The sequence below is a fragment of the Lontra canadensis genome, unplaced genomic scaffold, assembly GCF_010015895.1.
Source record: "Lontra canadensis isolate GAN:19392208 unplaced genomic scaffold, GSC_riverotter_1.0 scaffold259, whole genome shotgun sequence".
Lineage (NCBI taxonomy): Eukaryota > Metazoa > Chordata > Mammalia > Carnivora > Mustelidae > Lontra > Lontra canadensis.
The window spans coordinates 188775-214260 of record NW_022631253.1 but is presented as its reverse complement, the minus strand read 5'-3'; the positions used below and the strand labels follow the sequence as shown (position 1 = coordinate 214260).

At 40.7% G+C, this 25486-nt stretch overlaps 1 protein-coding gene across 1 annotated transcript; it reads left to right on the top strand.

The window, feature by feature from the left end:
- The first annotated feature begins 470 nt into the window (after window positions 1-470).
- On the top strand, window positions 471-25159 carry ALAS2 (5'-aminolevulinate synthase 2). The gene is made up of 11 exons (XM_032849911.1): window positions 471-687; window positions 5660-5855; window positions 6523-6645; window positions 7490-7597; window positions 10391-10613; window positions 11161-11345; window positions 16426-16605; window positions 18656-18820; window positions 19385-19653; window positions 20949-21111; window positions 24875-25159. The coding sequence occupies exons 2-11, from the start codon at window positions 5675-5677 to the stop codon at window positions 25036-25038; spliced, it is 1761 nt and encodes a 586-aa protein (XP_032705802.1). The 5' UTR covers window positions 471-687; window positions 5660-5674; the 3' UTR covers window positions 25039-25159.
- The last annotated feature ends 327 nt before the right edge of the window (window positions 25160-25486 follow it).

Sequence of the window (25486 nt, the reverse complement as noted above, 5' to 3'; positions counted from 1 at the left end):
CAGTAGGGCTCTGTACTTACTAGCTGGGTAATTATCAGTTGCTTACTTCACATCCCTGAGCCTCAGTTTCTTCATCTGTAACATGAGTATAATAGCACCTATCTCATAACGTCCTTATTGGGGTGAGCGAAATTAATCTCTGTAAAATACTTAGTGAAAGGTCTGGTGCACAGCAATCACTCAGTCGATACTGGCTATTATTTCTTTGAACCAGGCGCTGTGCTAATTTTGTTCTGTAGATGACGTTTTTAAATTGTTACAATGGCCTGAATGTTGTCTAAAAAAGCTGCCTGTTTGAGGCCATTCCCACTTGTGCTACAGTTGTTTCTGAGTTTTATTGTCCACATTTTATATTGAGGAAACCAGAGTCAAAGAGGTGGTTTTGCTCAAAGTGCCCTAGCTATATTTGGATTATCTGATTCCAAAACCCAGCCAAGTTCACTTTACTATGCCAGTGGAAGAAGAGAAAGAAAACAGGGGAAAGGCAGTGCTAAATGAGGGTGTTGGGTGACAGCGGACTACACTAGGTTTTATCTCTAGCAAAAGCCTGAGATACCTTTAGGGCCAATGCAGAGCCTGGCCAGCAGGAGAGAAGGGTGGAGCTGAGCCATGGGAGAAGGGATAAATGCCAGGTCCTGACCCACAGTACCCACCCGTCGTTCGTTCGTCCTCAGTGCAGGGCAACAGGTAAGAGTTGCTTTCAGCCTGGGTGTGCTCTTTCTAGTTTTCTGCCCACCTCAAGGCTGCACATTCTGACTCTCTGGCCTGACTAGATCTGACTTTGTTCCTCAGAATCTGTCTGTCATTTTCTCTCTTTTCCCCCCTTATATCTTTTTTGGCTTTCCCTGTTTTTGACTTTCCTTTGTCTTGCCCCCCTCCTTGTTTCCTCTCATATTTCACTTCACTTCATCTCTCTCTGACCTCTAACTTTCTCTTATTTTTCCTTTGCCTGAGTTCTGTCTGTATATTTTTCTCTCTATCGTTTTTTTTTTTTTCTCTTTCTTCTACACTGCATCTCTCAGTCTCTGTCTTTCTGTCTCTCTATTCCTTTCCTTCTCCATCTTCCAGAAAGTTGGTTTGGTATTTCATCCAGTAATTCTCCATTCCTCCCTCATTTTGAATCTTTCTCTCTGCTCAGCTTATGGTAGAGCTCAGTAGGTCAGTGCCTAGAGGACCAGAGGTAGGAAGAGAAAATTGAGGGAATATGGGGATGATGGAAATGATAAATTGGGTAGAGAGAGATTTGAAGGACTTGAGAGTTGATTACCATAAATAAGGAGAGAAGGTTGAAAAGGAATTTTGCATCACTAAAAGGGCCCTATGCTAAAAGTCCATAAATTTGTATTCTCACCCTAATTCATTCTGAGACCCTAGGCAAGTCATTCACTTTCTGAAAAAAAAGGGGGGGGGCAGTCTTGTCCTATAATCTCCACAATGTCTTCTAATTTTGATTTTGTGGTCTTCTAAAAATTTCTGATTCTATGATTGAAGTATATAAAATTCTCTGACTCTTCCATGATGGTGAGAGGATGCTAGGAGGGGAAGTAAGTCTTGATACATCCAGTTCCTGAAGAAAAGTGATCACATCCCCTCCAGACCTAATAGATTCTTGCAAAGCAGGCCACAAAGGGGAGAGAGGGAGCAAGGAATATGGCAGTGAGTGGTTTCTGGATCTTTGTTGGGGTAGTGTTGTGGTTGGCCCTTCTGATCTCTGGGACTACAGTTTGGCTGCTGACATGAAAGAGGATTTTTAAGGTGCAGAGAACACCTTTAAGTAATGATCTGTCACTCGGCCTGAAATTTCACCATTCTATCTTTGGGTGAAAACATTGTTTTATGAAAATCATTGGCAAAGATTGCCACACAATGGGGCATAAGTTGTTAAATGGAATGAATGAATGAATGAATGAATGAATGAAAATGTTCACCAGTGTCTGAAACTCCATTTTAGTTAGAAATTTGTTCCTTTGGTAAAGGCGTTTGTCACAGTCCAAAATCAAATGTCCCAGAAAGGGTCCTGTTAGTGCAGCAGAAGGATTAATGTCTGGAGTCAGGCTCTCAGTCAAGAAAATATGTAGTAATATTTGAATCACAGATCCATAGTGGTTAAGTTAGCAGGCTCTGAAGCCAGATTGCTTAGGTTTGAATCTGGCTTCTCTTACTTACTAGCTCTGTGACCTGGACAGGTTGCAAATTTTGGGGGGGCTCAGTTTCCTCAGGTTTGAAATAAAGCTAATAGTAGTGTCTACTTCACAGGGTTGTTGTGAGAATTGAATAAGTCAATGCATGTGAAGCATTTACAACAGTGTTTGACACAGTGAGTACTCTGTGAGTGTTTGACTATTAGAACCAAATGAAATATATGAAGTTATCTAGTCCAGTGCCTGTGGAGAAACTGAGGCACAGAGAGGGAACGTACAGAGCCCAAGTTCACATAGTAAATTGTAATAGGATAAGGACAAAAATCAGGATTGAAATAAGTATTAATTTTTAAGAACTAGTCTGGTGTACAGACTAGTGAAGGTACATTTCTTGAATGTACCTTCACTTTCTCTACATAGAAAATGTAGAAAATAGAAATAATAGCTAACATTGTTTTCAGTATTTAAGATAGGCACTCTTTTATACACTTTGTATAGATTATTTTACTGAATTTTCACACCATCCCTGTAAAGTAGTTTGTCTTTTTCATTATTCACTTTTTACAGATATAGAGTATAGAGAAGAGATATGACTTTTCTAAGGTCCCAGAGCTAGTGAGTTGTGGAGCCAGGATTCAAAAGTGTCTGGCTTCAGAAGCTGTGCTCTTAATGCCCTAAATTGCCTAAAATACTTTCTTGATTCAATTACTCACTCTAATCCCACTATTATAAGTAGTGAGATGGAATGGAAACAGAGGTGAAGACAACTGGACTGCAAGATTATGGATCATAAAGCTGGGCAGGCAGAGTGGGTGGAGCTGGGCAAATCTGAGGAAAGGAGTATCTGAGCAGAGAAATTGAAATTGAAGTTTGAAAGAACTTGATAATTTAACAAAACGTAGTCTGTATTTTTCTGGGTCCCTGAGAATATCATGGCTGAAAGTTCCTTAGAGATGATGAGTGTATTGAGCTATACATGGGGTGGGAATAGGCCTTAATCTACCACCATCCCAAGGCAGGACTGGACTCTGCTTTCATTCTTGCGGGCTTTCTTTCCCATTACATATCCCACTGTTGTCATTATTGTTGTCAGTGTTGATGTTGGGGAAGGGAGTTTGCAGGAGCCTGGAACCTGGCCATCTTCTTTGTCTGTCTTTCACTGGGTAATCCATCCATCCTTACCACATATTGCCAGAGTCAGCCCCGGCCAGATGCTTAGACATGATTCTAGAAAAGAGCTCTCTTTCTCTCCCACACCCTGGTCTCAGCTAAGGGAGTGGTCAGACCCCAACGGTGATAAATACTGGGAGCTTTATCTGTGGTCTGCAGACTCAGCCCTAAGCCCTTTGGCCTTTGCACGCAGGCAGGGGAAGGGAAACCATTATCTCCACGTGTGGTGTAGGCATTGGATCCAATTAATTACTTACCATTTGAAGTAGGCATAAGTAGCCTACATCTGACAGCTGATGAAAGCTAAGACCCAGAGAGGGGAAGTGGCTTTCCAAGAACATCCAACAGGGAAGCTGAAATTGAAGTATGGAAAGCTAACATTTATTGAAAAATTACTATGTGCCAGACATTGTCCTAAAGACTTAATATGAGTTTCATTTAGTTTTTTTCAATACCCCTTGGCCTTTCCTAAATTCACCCTGCCCCACACACTCACTTACGCTCCTCTGACAGCCTGTTAATGTTGGGGGGAGAATCCTCTTGGATGAACAAGGGGAAAGGATTGCTTTGTGCATTGGGGGAAGGGGTATTGCTCTATAAGAAATGAAGGAGGTTGCCATATGAGGACAGTGCCATGAGCTCCTCCTGTTTACTTTTCCCTTACAATATAATGTCTTGTATACTAGAGGTGCTGCTAGATTCTACTCAGTAGCTCTCCTGATGGTGCCAGGGCCTTAGTCTTCCCACATTCTCCCATATCTCTCTTATTATCCTGTTCTATATTTTGTCTCACCCTCTGACGTTGGATCTCCAGTTTTCCCTTTTCCTTTTAATTTATTTCTCCTTCTTGTTCTTTGTCTTTCTCTTTGTATCTCTTAGCCCTCCCTCATTCCAACCCTTAACCCACCTTAACCACCTCTCCATTCCTATACTTTGATTTTGTCTCTATTCCCTTCTCTCTGTTGCCCAGTCTCTCTCTTTCAACTCCCTCAGTAGGGTCGATCTCCTCTTACCCTAACTCTTCAGTATTGCTCTCCCCCACCCCCACTATCTCTGGCAGCATTTATCCTTTATCTTTGTGCCTGACTGACTTTCTGCTCCTGCTGGATTTCCTCCTCTCTGTTGTTTAGTTTTCTGAGTCTTTGTATATTCCTGTATGTTCCTTGATTTCTCCGCATGTCTGTTTTGTGTCCCTCTGCCTGTCTCTGCCTCTACCTCTGGTCTGTCACTCTCTCTCTCATCTAAGTCTCTTTCCTTATCCTTTTGTATTTCCCATCATCCTTTTTTCCTCTGGTTTTCCAGATCAGTCTTCCTATCCCTATTTATATCACGAACCTATCCCCTTTCCCTATGTTATTGATCTGTTTCTTTCCCACAATTTCTGTTCTTCTAACTTCACCACTACCACTATGCCTTTGTTCTCTCTCAATTTCCTCCTTTTATCTTTCACAATTTCTCTTTTTTCCTGACTCTTTCCCTACCCTTCCTTTCTTTCCTTTACTTCAGTCCCTATTCATGCATTAACTTACTCCCAAATTCAACACATATTTATTGAATGCCTACTATGGGTATTTGTTATCTTTTTTTCTGATCTCCTCTCTGTCCTTTCTCCTCTCAGTCTTATCCTCTGCCTCTTTCATTAGTGCCTAGACTTGTTTCCTAGACCCTTTGGGTCTTGTTTTCATCCCCTCTAACTGTCCTTTTAAAAAATCCAGGAGCAAGTTCAAAAGCAACAAAATACCAGTCCGGTGGCATATGGCCTGTATGGCTTAGGGCCTGCCCTTTTGTCCTATTTGCTGAATCTACTTAAACTGGCACCTGTGGCCTCAAGCTCCTTTTCCCTCTCTGGTTGGGCCTGCTCAGTAAATACTTTTAAGTCTCAGGAGCCCTGGCCAATGGCATCCATCTGCATTTGCAGGCTGAATATTAACTTGACTGAGGCCAACATTCTTAGAAAGACTTTTTAGCCTTAAGTGTTAACTTAAGAGTTAGTGGGTTATCAGCTCTCATCCTGCTGCATACAATCACACTTCAGTAATCCTCATCATCATAGAAGGGGTCAGCGGCAGAGTCTGAATGAGAATTTAGGCTTTCTGACCTTCAGTTGGAACTCTTTCCTTTACCCCATTGTCTAATGGTCATTGTCTCATTTCTTCCTTCCTGATGCCCTATCAGTACATTTTGATATTGGGAAAAGTTCTTACCATGGAAGGACAATACGGGCATCTCTGGAGAGAGCAGTTTGCATTGGGTGGAAAGCTAAAGGCAAAGGGTCAAACATAGGAATGACCCTTGGCTTTTGGCCAGGCCTTCATGATGGATTCTTATCTCTTCCAAATCTTGTTCAGGACTTCAGGCTCAAGATGGTAGCAGCAGCCCTGTTGCTACAGTGCTGTCCAGTCCTTGCCCGGGGCCACACAGGACCCCTGGGCAAGATGCTTAAGAGTCACCAGTTCCTGTTTGGTATTGGGCGCTGTCCTATCCTGGCCACCCAAGGACCAACCTGTTCTCAAATCCACCTTAAGGCAACCAAGGCTGGAGGAGGTAAGTTTCTGGCAAATGGGGGAGAATGTCTGGGTCCTGGAAAAAAAGTTCCAAGTAATACTGGCCATCATTGCCTAATAAATGAGAAGGTCCATGTGAAAAGTGTCAAGGTTAAATGAGATGGTCCCAAAAAACACCAGGGTTCCAACTTCTGCCAGTATCTCTCAAGAGTCTCACTCTCATGCTCCTCACACTCTATATACTCCAGTCATGCTGATACTACTTAAAATTGCCTGATCAACTCTATAATCTCAAGCTTTTGTGTCTTTGCTCCTGTCAAATGACCCTCACAATTACCCTTTACCAGAGTATCTCATATTTCTCATATGACACCTAACTAGGGCATCATCTCCTCTGTGAAGCTTGTCTAAACCTCCATCCAGCCTGTTCAATTCCAATTCTGGGTCATGTCCCCTCCCTCTTTTAGACTTCCATAGCCCATGTCCTCCATCTCATCCCAACATTGTTCATAATGTATCTTCAGTGTATGCCATTTCTGCCAGCCTAGAAGCTCCCCTAGCACAGGGACCACACTCATCCATTCCATTTCTATATCTCTATCATAGCCTGAGAAAGAGCTTTGGGATACAGTAGGTCTTAGTAATCATTGTTAAACTAAACTTATGGCTAGAAATTCACTGCCACTTACTCTCTTACCTTTGCATAGACTCTCCATCTTGGGCCAAGAGCCACTGTCCCTTTATGCTGTCAGAACTCCAAGATGGGAAGAGCAAGATTGTGCAGAAGGCAGCTCCAGAAGTCCAGGAAGACGTGAAGATTTTCAAGACAGGTTGGAGTCAAGTGCCACCTTACCCAGGCTCTACTCTTAATGCTTGAATTCACTTCATTACAGTCCTGAGCTAGGCTAATTAATCCTAGATCAGCTAGTATACATCCCATGATGGGAAGTCCAGTCGTTCCCAAGGGGACCATGGTAGGCAATAGCCTAGCCAGTGCACTGAAATGTACCCTCCCCAACACACATACATGTATAGGCTCTTGTAACTTTACACCATTAGTTTAAAATGATCCCTCTAGAGTTCTACCTCCTCTCTCCCAAGTGGCTAAATTGATCCCAACAGTCTGGGCTCCCACATTTAAGCAATACCACTATACAACAATCTGGATTTGCATGAAAGAGTAAGTGTTGGAAGCAGGTACATCTTTTAGAAGGGTATGAAGCCCCAGGTCAACTCAATTGGTGAAGACTATTCAAGATGATCACACTTGAAATAGGGCCACACTGTTGACATTTTTCATAGGCCCTTTTGGGATATCATTAAAGGTGAAAATTTCAAATTTGAATTTTAATGACATTCAGAAAAGAAGAACAAGGTACACTGCCCTGCATGTATCTCCCAAGTACAAGATTCAGAGTGGCTGCCCCAGTTGCTTTACCCAAGGGAAAATTCTAACGGGGAAAATGTAGCATCTTATGGAAGGTGTCCTGACACAGAAGTTTCCTCTTTGGGAGGTGAGTAGGGGCTCACTTGACAGAATATTTCTGCTCTCCATAGTCTTCTATACTTCATAAACTTGAATTTTCATGTTGTATTGGAGTTTAAAGAAGACAGAACATGCTTTCTTTTTTTTCTCCCTTCTCTTCATGGCCAATGAATCTCACTCTCTGTCAGACCTGCCCAGATCCCTGGCCTCAACCAGCTTGAGAAAGCCACTCTCCAATCTCCAGGAGCCAGACCTAATTTCAGAGGTCACACACCAGATTCAGAACAACATGGTTGGTGAGTTTGTTGAAGTGGAAATAAAGGGGAGTTGCAATGTGGAAGGAGTCCTCAAGGAGCTTTTGAAACAGTAGGGGAAATGGCAAAGAAGTGCTTTAGAACCAAAGGGAATCTGGGTTTAAATTTCAATGCTGGCACTTGCTGGATCAATGTGTTTTGGCAAGTAAGTCACTTCCCTTTAGTGAAATTTTAATGCTTGCCCCAGCTGGTTAACATGAGGAAGAAATAAAATTAGATTTATGGAAGTGTTTCTAGCTGTTCTGAGCCCTCATTAAATACTAGGTTTATTCCTATTATTTCTTCTCCATGCTTCCCTCAAAAACTCATCCTTTACAGACAGCTTTTTCCCCTTTCTCGTATGCGTTTATATTCAGTTTTCATAATGGAATTTGGCTTTTTTTCTAATAGAAAAGGAAAATGACTCATTGTAAAGCATTTTTCAACAGATATAGGAACATATAAAGAAGGAAATTTAAATCACTCAGAGTTCCACCATCCACCATTAACTATTTATATTTTCTTCTGGATATTTTTCCATAACTAACCACACACACATACACACACCTCCTATGCTTCCTTCCACACACGTTTTTATGAGAAATGTGATTTTATTCTACTGGTTCTGTTACCTTCCTTTGTTTACCTAACAATATATCATGGGCATCTTTCCATGTCCCTAGGCATAGAGATGCATAATAATTATTAATGTTGAAGTTTGTTCTGTAGCATGGATGCAGCATCATTCAGTTAATCAAGCATCTGTAATTCAGGTTATTTTTTTCTTGTGCTTTGCTCTGGTTTATAGTATATGTTGGTTTTACATACATCAAAGATAACATACAGTATTATAGACCCAGTATGAATATACTAGAGATTATTTAGCTATTCCCCTATTGAGTTGCTTCCAACTTTTCCTATTACAAACAGTGGTGCATCAAACAATATTCAATGTAACTTTTCATGCACATAGGTCAGTTTTTTTTTCTATGGGAAAGCATTAATAGGTGAAAATTCTTAGGGTGTAAGGTTGTGTACATTTTCAATGTTAATAAATATTGCTAATTAGCCCTCCAAAGTCGTGCACCAGTTATCAAAGACTGTATCCATATTCTCACACCCTCTCTAGGACTTGATTTTATCAAACTTCTAAATCTTTATCGGTATCAGTGAAAATTTTATTTTGCAGTTTGGTTTTCCTTGATTAAACATCTTCTACATTTATTGACTTTTCTGTTTATATTCTTTGTCCATTTTTCTACTGGGTTGACAAATTTTCACAATAAGTTTTCAGAAGTTTTTGTTGTTGTTCTTAGTTTTTTGTGTTTTGTTTTGTTTTATTTTTTAGAGAGAGAACTCGGGTGGGGTTAGCAGGAGAGGGAGAATCTTAAGCAGGAGCCTGATTTGGGGCTCAATCTCACAACCCTGAGATCATGACCTGAGCCAAAATCAAGAGTCAGACACTGGGGAGCCTGGGTGGCTCAGTGTGTTAAGCCTCTGCCTTTGGCTCAGGTCATGATCTCAGGGTCCTGGGATTGAGCCCTGCATCAGGCTCTCTGCTTGGCAGGGAGCCTGCTTCCCCCTTTCTCTCTGCCTGTCTCTCTGCCTATTTGCAATCTCTTTCTCTGTCAAATAAATAAATAAAATCTTAAAAAAAAAAGAGGGAGATGCTTAACCAACTGAGCCACCCAGGCACATCAATTGTTCAGAGGTTTTTTAAAAAATTAGTTCTGGATATCAATCATTTTTTTCTTTTAAAAATGCTGCAAATATTTCTCTAGGTATGCCAGTATTTGCATTTAAAAACTCTTGATACATATTTCCAAACATCCCTGCAGCAAAGATATTACCAGTTTATATCCCTACCACATAACTTGTCATCTGCAACAATCATGATTTCTGTCTCATGTATAGAGTTCTAGAGTTTAACAAGTCCTTTGGCATACATTATTTCAATTTATCCCCAAAATAATATTGCTCCATTTTGCAGTAAATAGCAGTTTTAAAAGTAAACACTAGGTCACTTGCTTGTAGGTCACTTACTTGCTGTATAACCTTGGTTAAGTTAACTAACCTATCTACGCCTCCATTTCCTCAACTGTAAAATGGAGATACTAATGATACTTTCCACACAGGGTTATTGTGAGGACTACAAGAAATAATATTTATAAAGTTCCCAAGATAAGGCATTACATATAATAGGTGCTTATTAAATATTGGTTATAATAATAGAATTAAATATTAGCTACTACTACTACTATAATTATAATAATACTACTATGCACCAAACATTAGTTCAGCTACATGACGTTCTGTTTGTCATCAAATGCTCACAATTCTTCAAGAAGGTATTATTAGCCCCATTCTACATATGAGGAAATTAAAACTAAGAGAAAGGGTTCATGACTTACTCAATGTCACATAACTAGGAAGAGACAGAGCAATACCTAGAAACCAGATCTGTTGATACTCTTTCCACTGAAACTAGAAGTAGTGATTTCAGCAAGAATGATAGCACAATAACCTTAGAAAAAGAGAGGAGGCCTTACCAGGGGTAGGAAGCCAGAGTGAATGTATGAATAATTTACTGAGTGAATGAGCAAGTGAGAAAGCAAAGGGATGATTGAATGAAGTAGTGGAGAATTACTGTGGCTCGGTAAGTTAATGACTGATCAAATAAATGAATAAATGAAAAGAGAATTGGAGAACTCAAAATCAACAGCATGGATAAAATATGGACTACTCAGGAAGTGATTTAAAAATAAATTATTTTCATCTCCATCTCTACTTCTGCAGGAAACCATGTTTTTGGTTATGACCAGTTTTTCAGGCATAAGATCATGGAGAAGAAACAGGACCACACCTACCGTGTGTTCAAGATTGTAAACCGCTGGGCTGATGCATACCCCTTTGCCCAACACTTCTCTGAGGCATCTATGGCCTCAAAGGATGTGTCTGTCTGGTGTAGTAATGACTACCTAGGCATGAGCCGGCACCCTCAGGTTTTGCAAGCTACACAGTGAGTAGTAAGATCTGGGGCATGAGCTGTGGGGACACAAACAGAGAAGAATCAAAGCCACACATGGAAGGGAAAGGCAAAGCTGGCAGTGGAAACCTACCACCTACCACCCCTTTTGTACATGGTCTTCCAGCATATCTAATCCTCATATATGAACCATGTCAGTCAACAAACCATGATTTCCAAACTCTTGATTGTCCAGTTCTGTGGAAAAGACGGAAGACCAAGCAATTTCCATGAGCTCTTACTCTGGGGACAGAATGAGAATTGCCAGAGATACTGTGTGACCTCCTCTAGAATGTCTTAGAGCTGTTCAAATTCAACCTAGCTTCTCCCCCCATCCCTGAGTGCCATCAGCCTGAGAAGGAGGACCCACGCATCCTCATTGTCTCCATCCTACCCTCTACTTGATTATATAGAACACAACTCATATAGGATCACTAAGTAAACACTGACCTCCATCATTGAAGAGAAACCTGCCCAGTTCCTTAGTGCCTGAAAAGGGTTTTTCCATCTCCAAGTTTTTCCTCTGTTTTCTCCTGGCCAGGGAGACTCTGCAGCGTCATGGAGCTGGAGCTGGTGGTACCCGCAACATTTCAGGTACCAGTAAGTTTCATGTGGAGCTGGAGCAGGAGCTGGCTGAGCTGCACCAAAAAGATGCAGCCCTGCTCTTCTCTTCCTGTTTTGTGGCCAATGACTCTACCCTCTTCACCCTGGCAAAGATCCTGCCAGGTAAGTTCTGTTCAGGGTTGGTATCTTGAACTACAGCATGCAGTCTCACTGCCTTTATCATCTTTTCCTTCTATTCTGAGTTCACTTGATCTCATTGCTCTTCCTTCTTACCCACTTTATATATCCTCAACACTGGATGATTACATCTCTCTCATTTCTCCCCTTCTTCAGTTAGGCTGAAGAATACTACTAAGGAACATTGCCCAAACTCACAGAAGGGTAACACCATAAATTTATCACCTCTCCCCGCAACTCACCTGGGCTCCAAACACCCATAAATAGTTCTTTTATGTCCCTATATTAGCTTTTTTCCAAATATTCTTTTCTTTTAAAACCTGTGACTATCTCCTTCTTCACTATCAGCAAATAACCTCACATCTCATATCACAAAGAAAACAGAAGCCATCAGAGAGAAACTCTTTTAACTTAAAGACATCAAACCTACAAACTTATCTGATTTTTCACCTATACTTATTTCATTCTTTCCTTTTACAATTTGAAGGCGTATCTCTTCTGCCTAAAGTCAATCCCTTCCTTGTATAGTGGATCCCATCTGGACCTGATCTTCCCAATCTCCCACTCTTTAGCCAATAATGTCCTTAATTCATATGCCTGTTGTCATTCCGTCACATCTCCAACCACGGATGAATATAACTCTCCACCTTCACCATGTCAATCCTAGGTGCATATAATTACAGGTGGGAGCCACTAAAACTTCATGGTCCCCAACCTTTACCAGGTCCTCTATGCTGTCTAGCAACCCTGTTTCCAAAGTCAGCCTTCCAAATCTCCAGGGCACTTTTGCAAACCCCCATTCTTCCCAGCCTTCTCACCCTTCCACCTTACCCTCAACCACAGCAAATAACTTCACTTCCTTCCTCACTGAAAATAGAAGTCCTCAAGTAGCAATGTCCTCAAATCCTTGATGCAAACTACCTACAGACTCACAAACATCCCCACACGTCCTCTCTTCACCTTTTCTCTCCTGTCACAATGAAAGAGGTGCCTTTCTTTCTGCTGAGTAATACTTTTCCTGGTGCTCTGTGTCTCAGTCCCCTCTGCCTCCTCAGGAACCTTGATCTATCATTTCCTTCTCTCCTTGTGTCTTCAGCCTCCCCTCTTCAGACATGTTAAAGTCTCTTTTATCTTAAAGAAAAAAAAGGTCCTCTCATCACTCTCTAACTACTGCCCTATCTCTCTCCTTCCTATAACAAAAAACTGTTTGAGAGAAGTCTCCACACTTGCTATCTACTTCCTGACTTCCTATTGATTCTTCAGCACACTGTAAACATTCCCACTGCCTCCAGAAACTTTTTCTGAGAGCACACATAACCCCAATTAAATCCAACCTCTTTGGGAATTTTTCAGTGAAGATCCTCCTCAACCATTAGAATTAAACTTCTTTCCGTTTCTACTGCCATTACTCTAGCCTAGACAAATATAATTTTCTTTTTTTAAGATTTTATTTTTTAAGATTTTATTTATTTATTTGAGCAGGAGAGAAAGAACACAGGTGGGGAGGGGCAGAGGGAGAGGGAGAAGCAGACTCCCTGATGATCAGGGAGCCTGATACGGGGCTCAATCCTGAGACTCCAAGATCATGATCTGAGCCAAAGCAGACAACCAACTGAGCCACCCAGGCACCCACAACATCATTTTCTTGATTTCACTCTTGCCCTCCTATATTCTGTTCTTCACAGCAGTCAGAATAATGTTTTTTTAAGGCAAACCTATCTTTGTTACCCCCTGCCCAAAACTTAATATATCCCCATTGCCCTTAGGAACAAACCCAAACTTTTTATCATGGATTCCAAAGCCCTCAATAATCTAGCTTCTAGCCTCATCTTTGATACCCCTTCTCTCACTCTTTCATTCAGTAATATATTCATTTGCTCACTTATATATCAGTAATTTGTGTATCCATCCATTCAGTGAATGTTTACTTAGCATCTACTGGGTACTTAAACCTGTACTGGGTACCAGAGATAGAAAGATAAAACATGTGATTCGTTTCAGTTTTGTTGATTATTCCCTTCACTGTGCAGAAGCTTTTTTATTTTGGTGAAGTCCCAATGGTTTGTTTTTGCTTTTGTTTCTCTTGCCTCAGGAGACAAATCTAGTAAGAAATTACTATACCCTATGTCAAAGAAGTTACTGCCTATGTTCTCCTCTAGGATTTTTATGGCTTCAGGTCTCACATTTAGGTCTTTAATCTGTTTTGAATTTATTTTTGTGTATGTTGTAAGAAAACGGTTCAGTTCATTCTTTTGCATGTCGTCCAGTTTTCCTAACACCATTTGTTGAAAGTCTGGTTTTTCCCCCCATTGGATATCTATCCTGCTTTGTTGAAGATTAATTGACCATACAGTGGTGGGATCATTTTTGGGTTTTCTATTCTATTCCATCAATCTGTGTGTCTATTTTTCTGCCTGTGCCATACTGCTTTGATCACTACAGCTTTGTAATCTAACTTGAAGTCCAGAATTGTGATGCCTCCAGCTTTGCTTTTCTTTTTTCAAGGTTGCTTTGGCTATTCACGGTCTTTTGTGGTTCCATACACATTTGAGGATTGTTTGTTCTAGCTCTGTGAAAAATGCTGTTGATATTTTGATAAGGATTGCATTGAATGTGTAGGTTGCTTTAGGTAGTATAGACATCTTAACAATATTTTTTCTTCCAATATTTGGGCGTGGAATATCTTTCCATATTTTCATGTTGTCTTCAATTTCTTCCATCAGTGTTTTATAGTATTCAGAGTACAGGTCTTTTCACCTCTTTGGTTAGGTTTATTCCTGGGATTCTTATTGTTTCTGGTACAATTATAAATGAGACTGATTCCTTAATTTCTCTTTCTGCTGATTGATTATTCGTGTATAGAAATGCAACAGATTTCTGTACATTTATCTGTGTCCTATGACTTTACTGAATTCAGTTAACAGTTCTAGCAATTTTGGGGTGGAGTCTTTGGGTTTTCTATATAGAACATCATGTCATGTGAAAATCATGTAAATTCCATTTCTTCCCTACTGATTTGGATTCCTTTTATTTCTTCTTATTGTCTGATTGCTATGGCTAGGACTTCCATCACTATGTTAAATAATGTGGTGAGAGTAGACATCCCTGTCTTATTCCTGACCATACAGGTAAAGCTCTCAGTTTTTCCTCATTGAGGATGATATTGCGTGTGGGTTATTCATATATGGCCTTTATTATGTTGAGAGATGTTCCCTCTAAACCTACTTTGTCGATAGTTCTTATCATGAATGGATGTTGTACTTTGTCAAATACTTTTTCTGCATCTTTTGAAATGATCACTTGGTTCTTTTCATTTCTTTTATTAATGTGGTATATCACATTGATTGACTTACTGAAGCACCCTTGCAAACCAGGAACAAATTCCACTTGATCATGGTGAATGATATTTTTAAATACATTGTTAGAATTGGTTTGCTGATATTTTACTGAGAATTTTTCTGACTATGTTCATGAGGGGTATTGGCCTTTAATTCTCTTTTTTAGTGGAGTCTTTATCTGGTTTTCGTATCAGGGTAATGCTGGTCTCATAGAATGAATTTGGAAGCTTTCCTTCCTTTTCAATTTTTTTGAATAGTTTGAGAAGAGTAAAAATTAACTCTTCTTTAAATGTTTGGTAGAACTTACCTATGAAGCTATCTGGCACCGGACCTTTCTTTGTTGGGAGTTCTTTCATTACTGATTCAAATTCATTACTGGTTATTGGTCTGTTCAAGTTTTCTATTTCTTCCGTTTCAGTGTTGGTAGTTTATAATCAACAAAAGTAAAAGGCAATCTATGAAATGAAGATATTTGCAAATGACATATCTGATAAAGAGTTAGTATCCAAAATACATAAAGAACTTACAAAACTCAACACCCAAAAAACTAATAATTCGATTTAAAAATGGGCAGAAGACATGAATAGACATTTTTTCCAAAGACGACATACAGATGGACAGCAGACATATAAAAAGGCGCTCAGCATCACAGATCATCAGGGAAATACAAATAAAAACTACAAATAACATCTTTCATGAACATGTAAGTGTTTGTAAACTTATGTGTAGAAGTGGATGGGAATAGCAGAGTGTTTAACTCATTCAAACTACACTGCGTATAATGCATCTTTCAAGGAACATCTTCTTTCACTAAGATATAAGTGTTTGTAAAGGTATTTGTAGAAGCATATGGGAATAGCCATATGCTTAACTCACTGGAACTACACTATATAATGCATTCTTCAAATAACATCTTCTTACATTAACAACAATAAAAATGCATGATTCCTGGTCTCAGGAAACTCCCAGTCTACTTTCCTTCATGGCAGGTCCTCTAGGAAGTCATGCCTGATTTCCTCAGTTAGAAATGACAACTTACTCTAATGAAAGGCCACAGTTCCTTGATTTCAGTGCAATTTTGGGGGAGCCAAGAATCAATTCCTTCCACCAATTTCCCACCTCCACCTGCCCTACCACATCTGTTCAGTGAAAAGCCCTGCATTCCTCAGGCCCTAGAGAAAGGTCTTCCCCTCTGTAGACTTTAGTTTCCTCACTTATAACAGGTAAGGAGCTAGACTCTATGTTCGCTAGTGTTCCATTCTGCCCTGACATGCCATGAACGTATGAGTCAAATGGAAAATCTGTTAAGTATCCATCCTGTAACTATAAGCAGATGGATGCTACCTAGAAGAGGTGGGATTTCATCTAGATCAGGAAGAAACTATTATCAGTCCAAGTCAACAGGTCTAGTCCCATTCCCTTGAATAAACTCTTTTCCAGTGCTTGATCTTATGTATCTGGGAGTAGGAACCTAAACCCTGTCAAGAAACTCTAGAGCTTCTTGGGAATTTAAATTTCCTCCACCCCAAGATAGTCAGTGTCAGATCAGGCTTAGAAATGACTGAAGGGAAGTGTGTAGGGGTCAGAATTTCAAGGGAGGAAGAGGTGTCACAAAGGCTTCAGAGGAGAAGGAAGCAGACAGAGTCTTTAAAGGGAGGGATGGCCAGCTCTCTGCCAAGCAGAAATACTGGAACAGAAGCTTAACGAATATGTATCTGGTTCTCCAGGGTGTGAGATTTACTCAGATGCAGGCAATCATGCTTCAATGATCCAAGGTATTCGTAACAGTGGAGCAGCCAAGTTTGTCTTCAGGCACAATGACCCTGACCACCTGAAGAAACTTCTAAAGGAGTCCAACCTTAAGACACCCAAAATTGTGGCCTTTGAGACTGTTCACTCCATGGATGGTATGTATATCATAAAAACTACGATAACAATGATAATAACTGACATGTATAGAATTTGTTTATATGCCAAGCAAAATATTAGTATTTTTAACCTAATCTTCACAAGAATTCCATGAGGCAGGTGCTATTATTATTTCTATTTATTTACATGAGGAGAATGAGACACAAACAAGTCAAGTAACTTGCCCAAGGTCATACAACTGGTAAATGCCAAAGGCAGCTATTATACTGATCTTACAGATTAAGAAACTGAAGTTCAGAAGCAGCACCCAACTTGTCTTGGTTGACTCAGTAAATTGGTGCCAAAGTATTTGTACCCTAGAACATTCCAATCTGTACCCTAGAACATATGATTCCAATTCCTCCAACTCCAATTCCTTCACACAACACTCCCTCCATTAGAAATGATGTGCAAATCAATCATTCTAGTGTCTGGTTTCTGCAATGAAAATTTTCAAAAACCACTGGGAGTTTTTTTCAGGGTCCAGTATGAAACATTGGAATCAAAACATGTTTTCAAGTGAAAGAGACCTGGGTTCAAATCCTACCTCTGGCACTTACTCACTGTATGATCTTCAACTCCTTGAGCTTCAGTTTTCCCCAACATAAAATATCTGGTTGTAAGAATTAGAAACAATGAAAGTCATTCCATTTATTATAATCTAAGTAAATATCATAATAGTGAAAACCATGTTGTGATCATTCTACTTCCTTACATTTACAAATGAATGTCTCCTTATTTTGTTGGTAGACAGTACTTAAACTATCAATTCTAGGGCTAAATTTCTTCCATTGAAATGATGCTTGAGCTATCTCACTCTTTGTCTCAAGCTCCACCTCCAGTGATTTTTTGCCCCTCATGTTATCTTGGGTTGCTCACATTCTTTAATCCTGGTTTGGAGCCCCTGTTTCCACCTGAAGAATTTTATTCTATATTCCAACTCCCTGCACCTCAGCATTTTTCAGATGGGGATTGACAGTAGGTATGAGTTCTTGTATATGCAGGAGTTGCCAAAAAGGCCACATATGAGATTCACAGCCATTTGAAGACCTTATAAACATCTGTCAGCATAGAAGACATCTAGAATAGCATAGGAAAATGGTAAATCTGTATGAAAAATGGTGAGGAGTGAACAGAGTACTTCTAATTCTCTTTCATTCAATACATTGAGACTGAGCCTGTGGGAGGGTTCCCTCAGGTAACAATATTGACAGAGATGAGAGAGAAATGCCCTCTCACAGAGACACATAAAAGACAAAAAGACAGGGGCACAAAGAAACTCAGAAAGAGACACAAGGTACAGGGAAACAAGTCTGAACCAAAGGGATAGTCACAGATGTAGACACAAAGGGACAAAAACAGTGAGAAAGATAAGTGATGGAGAGAAGGAAGGAAGGGGGGAAAGGAAGAGAGAAAAAAGAGAGAGGGAAAGGAAAAAGGAAAGAGAGAAACAAAAGCAGAGACAGGAAAAATGGAGACATAGAAATAACAATGGAAAGGGCTATGGAAAAAAAGGGTGGGGGGATAGTGACAGAGATCCAGGAAGATAGAAACAGGGAGGACCAGTGCAGTATAAAGATATTGACAAGGCTTCCAAAAGTACCTGCCTGAGGGGATGAATTGAATCTGAAATCAGGACTGCATTAACCTGGAGCAAAAAGTTACATTTTTGAATTTATTAAAACAAAGGTATCATATGGGCTAGTGCCAATCCTAAGTAGAAATACACAAACTTGAGGGATGGGGAGGAAGCAAAGAGAGGCTGGAAAATGGCTTGAACAAGAGGACAGATATTGTCAGAAGTAAACATAGGAAAACAGAAAGGCAAGGCTTAATTACAAACTAGGGAAAATGCACACACACAAACGCCTTGAGTGGGCATGAAGTGGATGCAGTAAACATATTTAAGGAGGTTTGAAATAGTCCCAAGTGATTACACACACCCTTTACCTTTCCAACCCAAAGTAGCTATGGGTCACAAATTCCACACTGAAGATGGGGCTGGGGAAAGGTTGTGATCTCCTACCTCTATTTCTTGGCTTTTCTCAGGTGCCATCTGTCCCCTTGAGGAGTTATGTGATGTGGCCCACCAGTATGGGGCTCTGACCTTCGTGGATGAGGTTCATGCTGTAGGACTATATGGGTCCCGGGGTGCTGGGATTGGGGAGCGTGATGGAATTATGTACAAGATTGACATTGTCTCTGGAACTCTTGGTGAGTGAGTGCCTTGGGATGCCCTTATATATAAACCAGAAAGGAGGCCCCTGTAAGACCCTTTCCTCCCTCCTCCCCGAAGCTGTAGAAGTTATTTGGGTAAAATTCATAGCCTCAGGCTATGGTTCTCCTGGATTCCCTCTGTCCACTCCTACCCCACTGCAGAGTTGCTGAGAAAGTCTGGGAGGGTTTTTAGAGAAGAACCCTAAGCAGGGCCAAATAGCCAAGTTTAAGTCAGTACCTGGAGAGACGTGGTTCTAAATTCCTCCCCCACTCCATTCCCAAGCTTCATCTTAGTTCCACTTTTGGGCCTAAGCAGCTAAAGGTCCCCACCCAGCTACTGCCTATCTAGTCACTGCATGTTGCAGGCCTTGAAAGTCCTATCTCAAAGCAGCAGAGTTATCAGCTGTCTGTCTTGTCATGGACAAGAGAGATAAGCAGAGGCCTGGGACAGGAGTCTGGAACTCTAGCTTCTGTGCGCATCCTTGTGTTATCTGGACATGATCCTGTTCCTCTAAAGACTAATTATGGGCTCTGTCATATCCTACTCCTCCTCGTCTCCAGGCAAGGCCTTTGGCTGTGTGGGTGGCTACATCGCCAGCACCCATGACTTGGTGGACATGGTGCGTTCCTATGCTGCCGGCTTCATCTTTACCACTTCACTGCCTCCCATGGTGCTCTCTGGGGCTTTGGAATCTGTGAGGCTACTCAAGGGAGAGGAGGGCCAAGCCCTGAGACGAGCCCACCAGCGCAATGTCAAGCACATGCGCCAACTACTAATGGACAGGGGCCTTCCTGTCATCCCCTGCCCCAGCCACATCATCCCCATCCGGGTGAGAGCCCCCCCAACCATTGCCCTACCCACTTATCTCTTCTTGGAACCTTCCCACACCCAGCAAACCAACACCTGCTTCTCTTATCAACCTTTTACTTTCCTGTTAACTACCCTCCTTATTTTGAGCTATGTTACCTTTTTTTTTAATTTTTTATTTTTTCAGCATAACAGTATTCATTATTTTTGCACCACACCCAGTGCTCCATGCAATCCGTGCCCTCTACAATACCCACCACCTGGATGTTACCCTTTTTGAAAAATTATCAGCCATTCTGGATTAGTCACCTCTTTTTTTGCATTAGCTATTATCTCATGATTATTAGACCGTCCTGACCCTCACAATATTGGGTACCCATGACCTATAATTCAGTGCTTTTGGAACTATGGATCAAGACCATTATTGGGTCACAAAATCAGTTTAGTAAGTTATGACTGGTATTAAAAATTTAAAAAAATAGAATTGAAAATGTTGGCATACATCACACATGGAGAAGGTAGTATTTTGTGAGAAATGTTTTAGTTCTATATATGTATATATGCACACATATATGTATGTGTGTATGTATAATATGGATATGATGTGGAACATATTTCTTAGTAAGATTTTAAGTAAAACTCAGAAAACAGAAAGTCAAAAACCATGGGACAAAGTGCTATTTTGGATTTTCAACCATGTTTGTTTACTGCCTTTGAAAATGAACTGCTACTTCTTTTTATTTTTTTCACTACTTCTTTTTTTAAATAATGTCCATTTGTGTGTGTCAGTATGTCAGGGTGTAGTAAGGATACTTTTTTGTGACGTTTTATGGATGAGAAAGAAATAGTCACTGCTTGGACTAAGCCAATATTCTTTTGCGGGGATATTGGGAAATATTGGGGAAATTGGGAAAGACTATTTTTGAACTTTTTTTTTTTAATTAAGCCAATGACAGCACCCCAGAGATAGCTTGGGGAGTTCATCTTCTTACCTAGAACCACCCCAAATTAACATACTATCTAGGTAAAACCAGTGTGCTTGCTCTGCAAACAGCTTCAAGACAAGGTGCCTACACCACCTTCATCCCAACCCCTTCAAATTTAATTGCTGCCTCTGAGAAACTCCTTGATAGAAATTCTGGAGCTGCCACTAAGCCCCTTATGAAAAACAAAACAAAAAAAAAAACAAAAAACAAAAAAACCTCTGTCCCAAAATTCAGTGATGTTCATTGTTCTGGTTCCCTCCACCTGCTTAATTGAACTAGTGATAGTAGGGCAAGGGTAGCAGATACTGACAGGCTTTTCTCCTGAGCCCAGGTGGGTGATGCAGCACTGAACAGCAAGATCTGTGATCTCCTGCTTTCCAAGCATGGTATCTATGTGCAGGCCATCAACTACCCAACTGTTCCCCGGGGCGAAGAACTGCTGCGCCTGGCACCCTCTCCCCACCACAGCCCTCAGATGATGGAAGACTTTGTGCGTAAGTCCTCAATATGGGTCTCTAGAGCACTCTCTTTCCCTTCAGCCCCAGGATCTGAAGAATTTGAGGGAATGAATGTTATTTAATTTAAAAGTATATTTCTAGAACACATATTGTGTGCCAGACCCTATACTAGTAATAAATGGATAAGAAACAGTCCCTAGGCTCCAGTTCAGGTGAGCCATTGCAGACACAAACAACGACTTTAAGGGGTTATCAAATTTCAATGAAGACAGTACATCAGAGAGTTGTGGGTGCAGAGAGAAGAGGCCAAACCCAACATGCAGGATTCAAGACAGGCTTCCTAGTGGAGGTGACACGTGAGCTGAGTTTTATAAGGTGAGTGGTACTGAACCAAAAGAAGAAACAGTATGGAAGTGGTATTCCTTGGGGAAGGAAGAGCATAAAGAAAGGCAAAGAGAATGGTGCAAAGCTGCTTGAGATATATCAAGAATAAACAGGTGTTACTGAAATGTAGGGTAGTAGGAATGGAGTGGAAGAAGGGAGTGCCAGTCTATGAGTCTACAAAGACAACATAAGACGGACTGGATTGAGAGATTTGTTGGGCTACTGAATAGCCTGGGTTTTATCCTGAATGATGCCAGTTTAGTCAATTTACCTCAAGTTTACCAGATTCCCATTGAATGCAGTTTTTAGCACATCACATGGTCTGGAATAGAGCAGGTATTCATTCTAAGTCAGTTAGACAAAACACATATAGGCAGTTGACAGTCTAAAAAATGAGACAGACATAGACAGTACTGGTCCAGTATGATGAGCTCCAGTGCTCTGGGAGCTGGAGGAAGAGTGAGCACTTATGGCTAGAGAAAGTAGGAAGCATGAATCAGGAATGCTTTGTGGGTGAAGAAGTCCTTGTGCTGCAACTTGAAGTACATGTGGTACAGTGCAAAGACATTCCAGAATAAGGAAATTCCATGAGCAAGGACCTAGAGATAGGAAAACACAAGACATGCACTGGCAACAGTCATTCTGTTTGTCTGGAGCATAGGTAGTATAAGAGTTCAATGAAGACAAGATAGGTAGGTGCCATTCATTTAAAAACATCAAATAATGCTAGCCAACATCTATTAAGTACTTAACATGTACCAAGCACTGTTCTAAACTCTTTGCATGTATTAACTCATCTAATACACATGAGGCTGAGATGCCATTATTAGCAATTCCCTTTTATATGTGTGGAAATTGAGGCACAAAAATATATAGAAACTGGTCCAAGGTCACACAGCTACTGGATTTGAACTGTGGAGTCTGTCTCTACCACCACAGTCATAACCACTAGGTCTACTGCCTGAGTTGATGATCCAGACTCCTGGACCTTTTGCTCAGTCCTCTCCATTGCTCTGGTCTTCAATTGTAGAGCCCTCAGTATTCTTGGTTCTCTGAGTGTCCATTCATGCTGAGCTTTTGCAGGAAAGAGATATGAGAGGCATTTACCATGACTCCATCATTCCTTCTCTAGTCAACCCATCCTGAAATCCTGCAAATGGTTGCTAGTCTCTCTCAAATTTGTTTTTTCTATTGCCAATTTTAAAGACATGTCAATGTAATTTCTAATTTTCCTGCTTCTTTCTTGATCCCTTCTAATCTTTTGTCCACAGTGACCATCAGAGGGATTTTTCTAAACATATGACTATATACTTCCCTTGCTTAAACCTTTTCATGTTTCCTATTTGTCTGGACTAGAGCAGTGGTTTCCAATGTGAGGTATGCAAGATGACCCATTAGGTGAGGGGGCTCATTAGAATTTTGTGTTTCTTTTTTATCTTAAAAATAGGAAATTAGGCATTACTGATATTGATCTTTAACATTTAGACTGATAATGATACATGTGTCCATATATAAAAAACATATATAGATTGGAAGCATGTGTTAAAAAAATGTTTATACTGATAGAATGTACAGTCCAGAATTTGGAGATCACTGGCCTGTAGAACAGCTGAAGCCCCCTAGCATGGCATTCAGTGCCTCAAACATGGTGAGTTCTAGGCCCTCACCTCTTTTCCACATTCATTTTATTTTTTCCAGCTACACTGAGTAACTTAAAATTCCCTTGTTTTGCTCTACTTTCTTACCTTTCATGTTTTGCTAATAATGCTCCCTTTTTATTGGAACGCCCTCCCTCACTCCTTCCTCTGGCTTACTTCCTTTATCTTCTAGACTTAGTCATCCTTTCATTCATTCTTTCAACAAGTATTTATTGAGTACCTACTGTTTGCTAGACACTGTTCTAGGTGCTGGGGATCCAGTCGTAAACAAAGCAGACACAAAAAATCACTGTCCTTCTGAAGCTTACATTCTAGTGGAAGGAGATAGCCAAAAAACTTTAAAAAAATAAGCAATGCATATAGCATGGTAGTTTTAAGTGTTATGGAAAAAATAAAGCAGGATAAGGGAATAGGAAATATAGGTGTGGAGGGGCTGGTTTGGAAGAAGGTTGTGCATTGAGTGTTAAGGGTAGAGATCATTGTGGTGACACTTGAGCCAAGCTATGAAGGAGGTGACAGAGTTAGCTGGGCAGATATCAAGGAGAAGGTCATCCTAGGCAGAAGGAATAGACTAAGGTAGGGAAGATCCTATTACAGGAGTATTCTTCTACACTTGAGGAACAAAGAAGAGAGGAGTGTGGATGCAGTGGTGTAAACAAAAGGCAAAAACTGAATAGTGAGGGGAAATGTGAGTCCAGATTGTGAAGGAATTTGGCTTTTAACTCTGAAATAGATGGCCTTTTGAGGGATTTGAGCAGAGGAGTGACAGAGTTGACTCAGGTTTTAACAGAATTGGTCTGACTTCTATGTTGAGAATAGACAAAGAGAGAATGAGTGGAAGTAGGGATCCATTTGGGGGCTACTATAATACTACAAGTAAGAGAGGATAATGACTCAGACCTGATGATGGTATTAGAGGTGATGAGAAGTGATCTAAATTATGAAGGTAAAGTCAATGGTTACTTGCTGATAGATGAGATGTGTGGTTAGAGCAAAAAAGAAAAATATAAGATGGCTCTAAAATTTTTGGACTAAACAACTAGATTTGCCATCAACTTAGAGATGGATAAGGATGAAACTAGAGTAGACTTGGTGGAAGGTAAAGAGATCAATAGCTCAGCTCTGCTCATGTGAAATTAGAGATGCTGATTAGACAGTCAGGTGGAGATACAGAAAGGCAGCTGGATATACAAGTCTAGAATTCAGAATAGGGGTCTGGGCTAAGATGAAAAGCTCAGAATCATCAGCATATAAATGGTGTTTAAAGCCATGGGACTAAACAAGATCTCCCAGGGAGTAAGCATAAAAACAAAGTCAAGGACAGAGCCCCGGCAGCACACACTTGAGGCTTTTCCAACAATGGGGTCAGGTTCTCTTCTCTAGGTTCCCCCCTAGTACAGGAACACTGCCCACCCCAGACTCAAAGGTCACAAATGATGACACTGTATGGTTACTGTCACTGTCATCTTCATTAGGCTGTTTTCTGATGGATTCACTTCTTGGGTTGCAGCATGTCCTATACTTAGGAGTGGTCCAAGCCAGGTTAGTACAGCTTTAAATTATGTCAAATGAGTGCTTCCCAATCGTTTATACATTATTCATAGCACACAATTGAGTAGACAGGAGTTACTTCTCGTTACAAGGTATCATAGAGGTTTGAGGGGATCATTATCTTGGCATATCTGTATCACGACACAGAGGTTAGTAAGACCTTGTCTAACCAATTCTTTCCTTCCCCACCCCTTACCACCTTTTAGAGAAGCTGCTGGTAGCCTGGAGTGAGGTGGGGCTGCCCCTCCAGGATGTGTCTATGGCTGCCTGCAATTTCTGTCATCGGCCTGTGCACTTTGAGCTCATGAGTGAGTGGGAACGTTCCTACTTTGGGAATATGGGGCCCCAGTATGTCACCACCTATGCCTGAGAAGCCAGCTGCCTCAAAGCCCCACCCCATCTGTACTTCATATGGGACTAAGCATCCTTCTGTACTCGCTTTGCTGTGTGCCTCTAGCTGACTTCAGTCTGAAAATAAAGAACAAACTGCAGCATTTGTAGTCCTTTGTTAGACAGGAAACTGCATTATATCTGACCCTTCAGACAAATGGCAGAGCCACGAGGAAACCATAGATCACGTGTTGGTCTGACCAACCCATTTTACTGATAGGGATACTGATCCAGAAAGAGGAAGATGGCAGACAAAAACAACACAGTGAGCTGCATACGAAGAGCTGAGACACTTAGCAGGTTTATTTGAAATGGCTCCTTCCCAATAGTTTCAACAAAAATCAAGGGATTGACTTTTCACTGGTAAACCTGGAAACCCTATGCCCATGTAGCCCCTGAAGCCAGGAGATGGAATCATCCTTAATTGA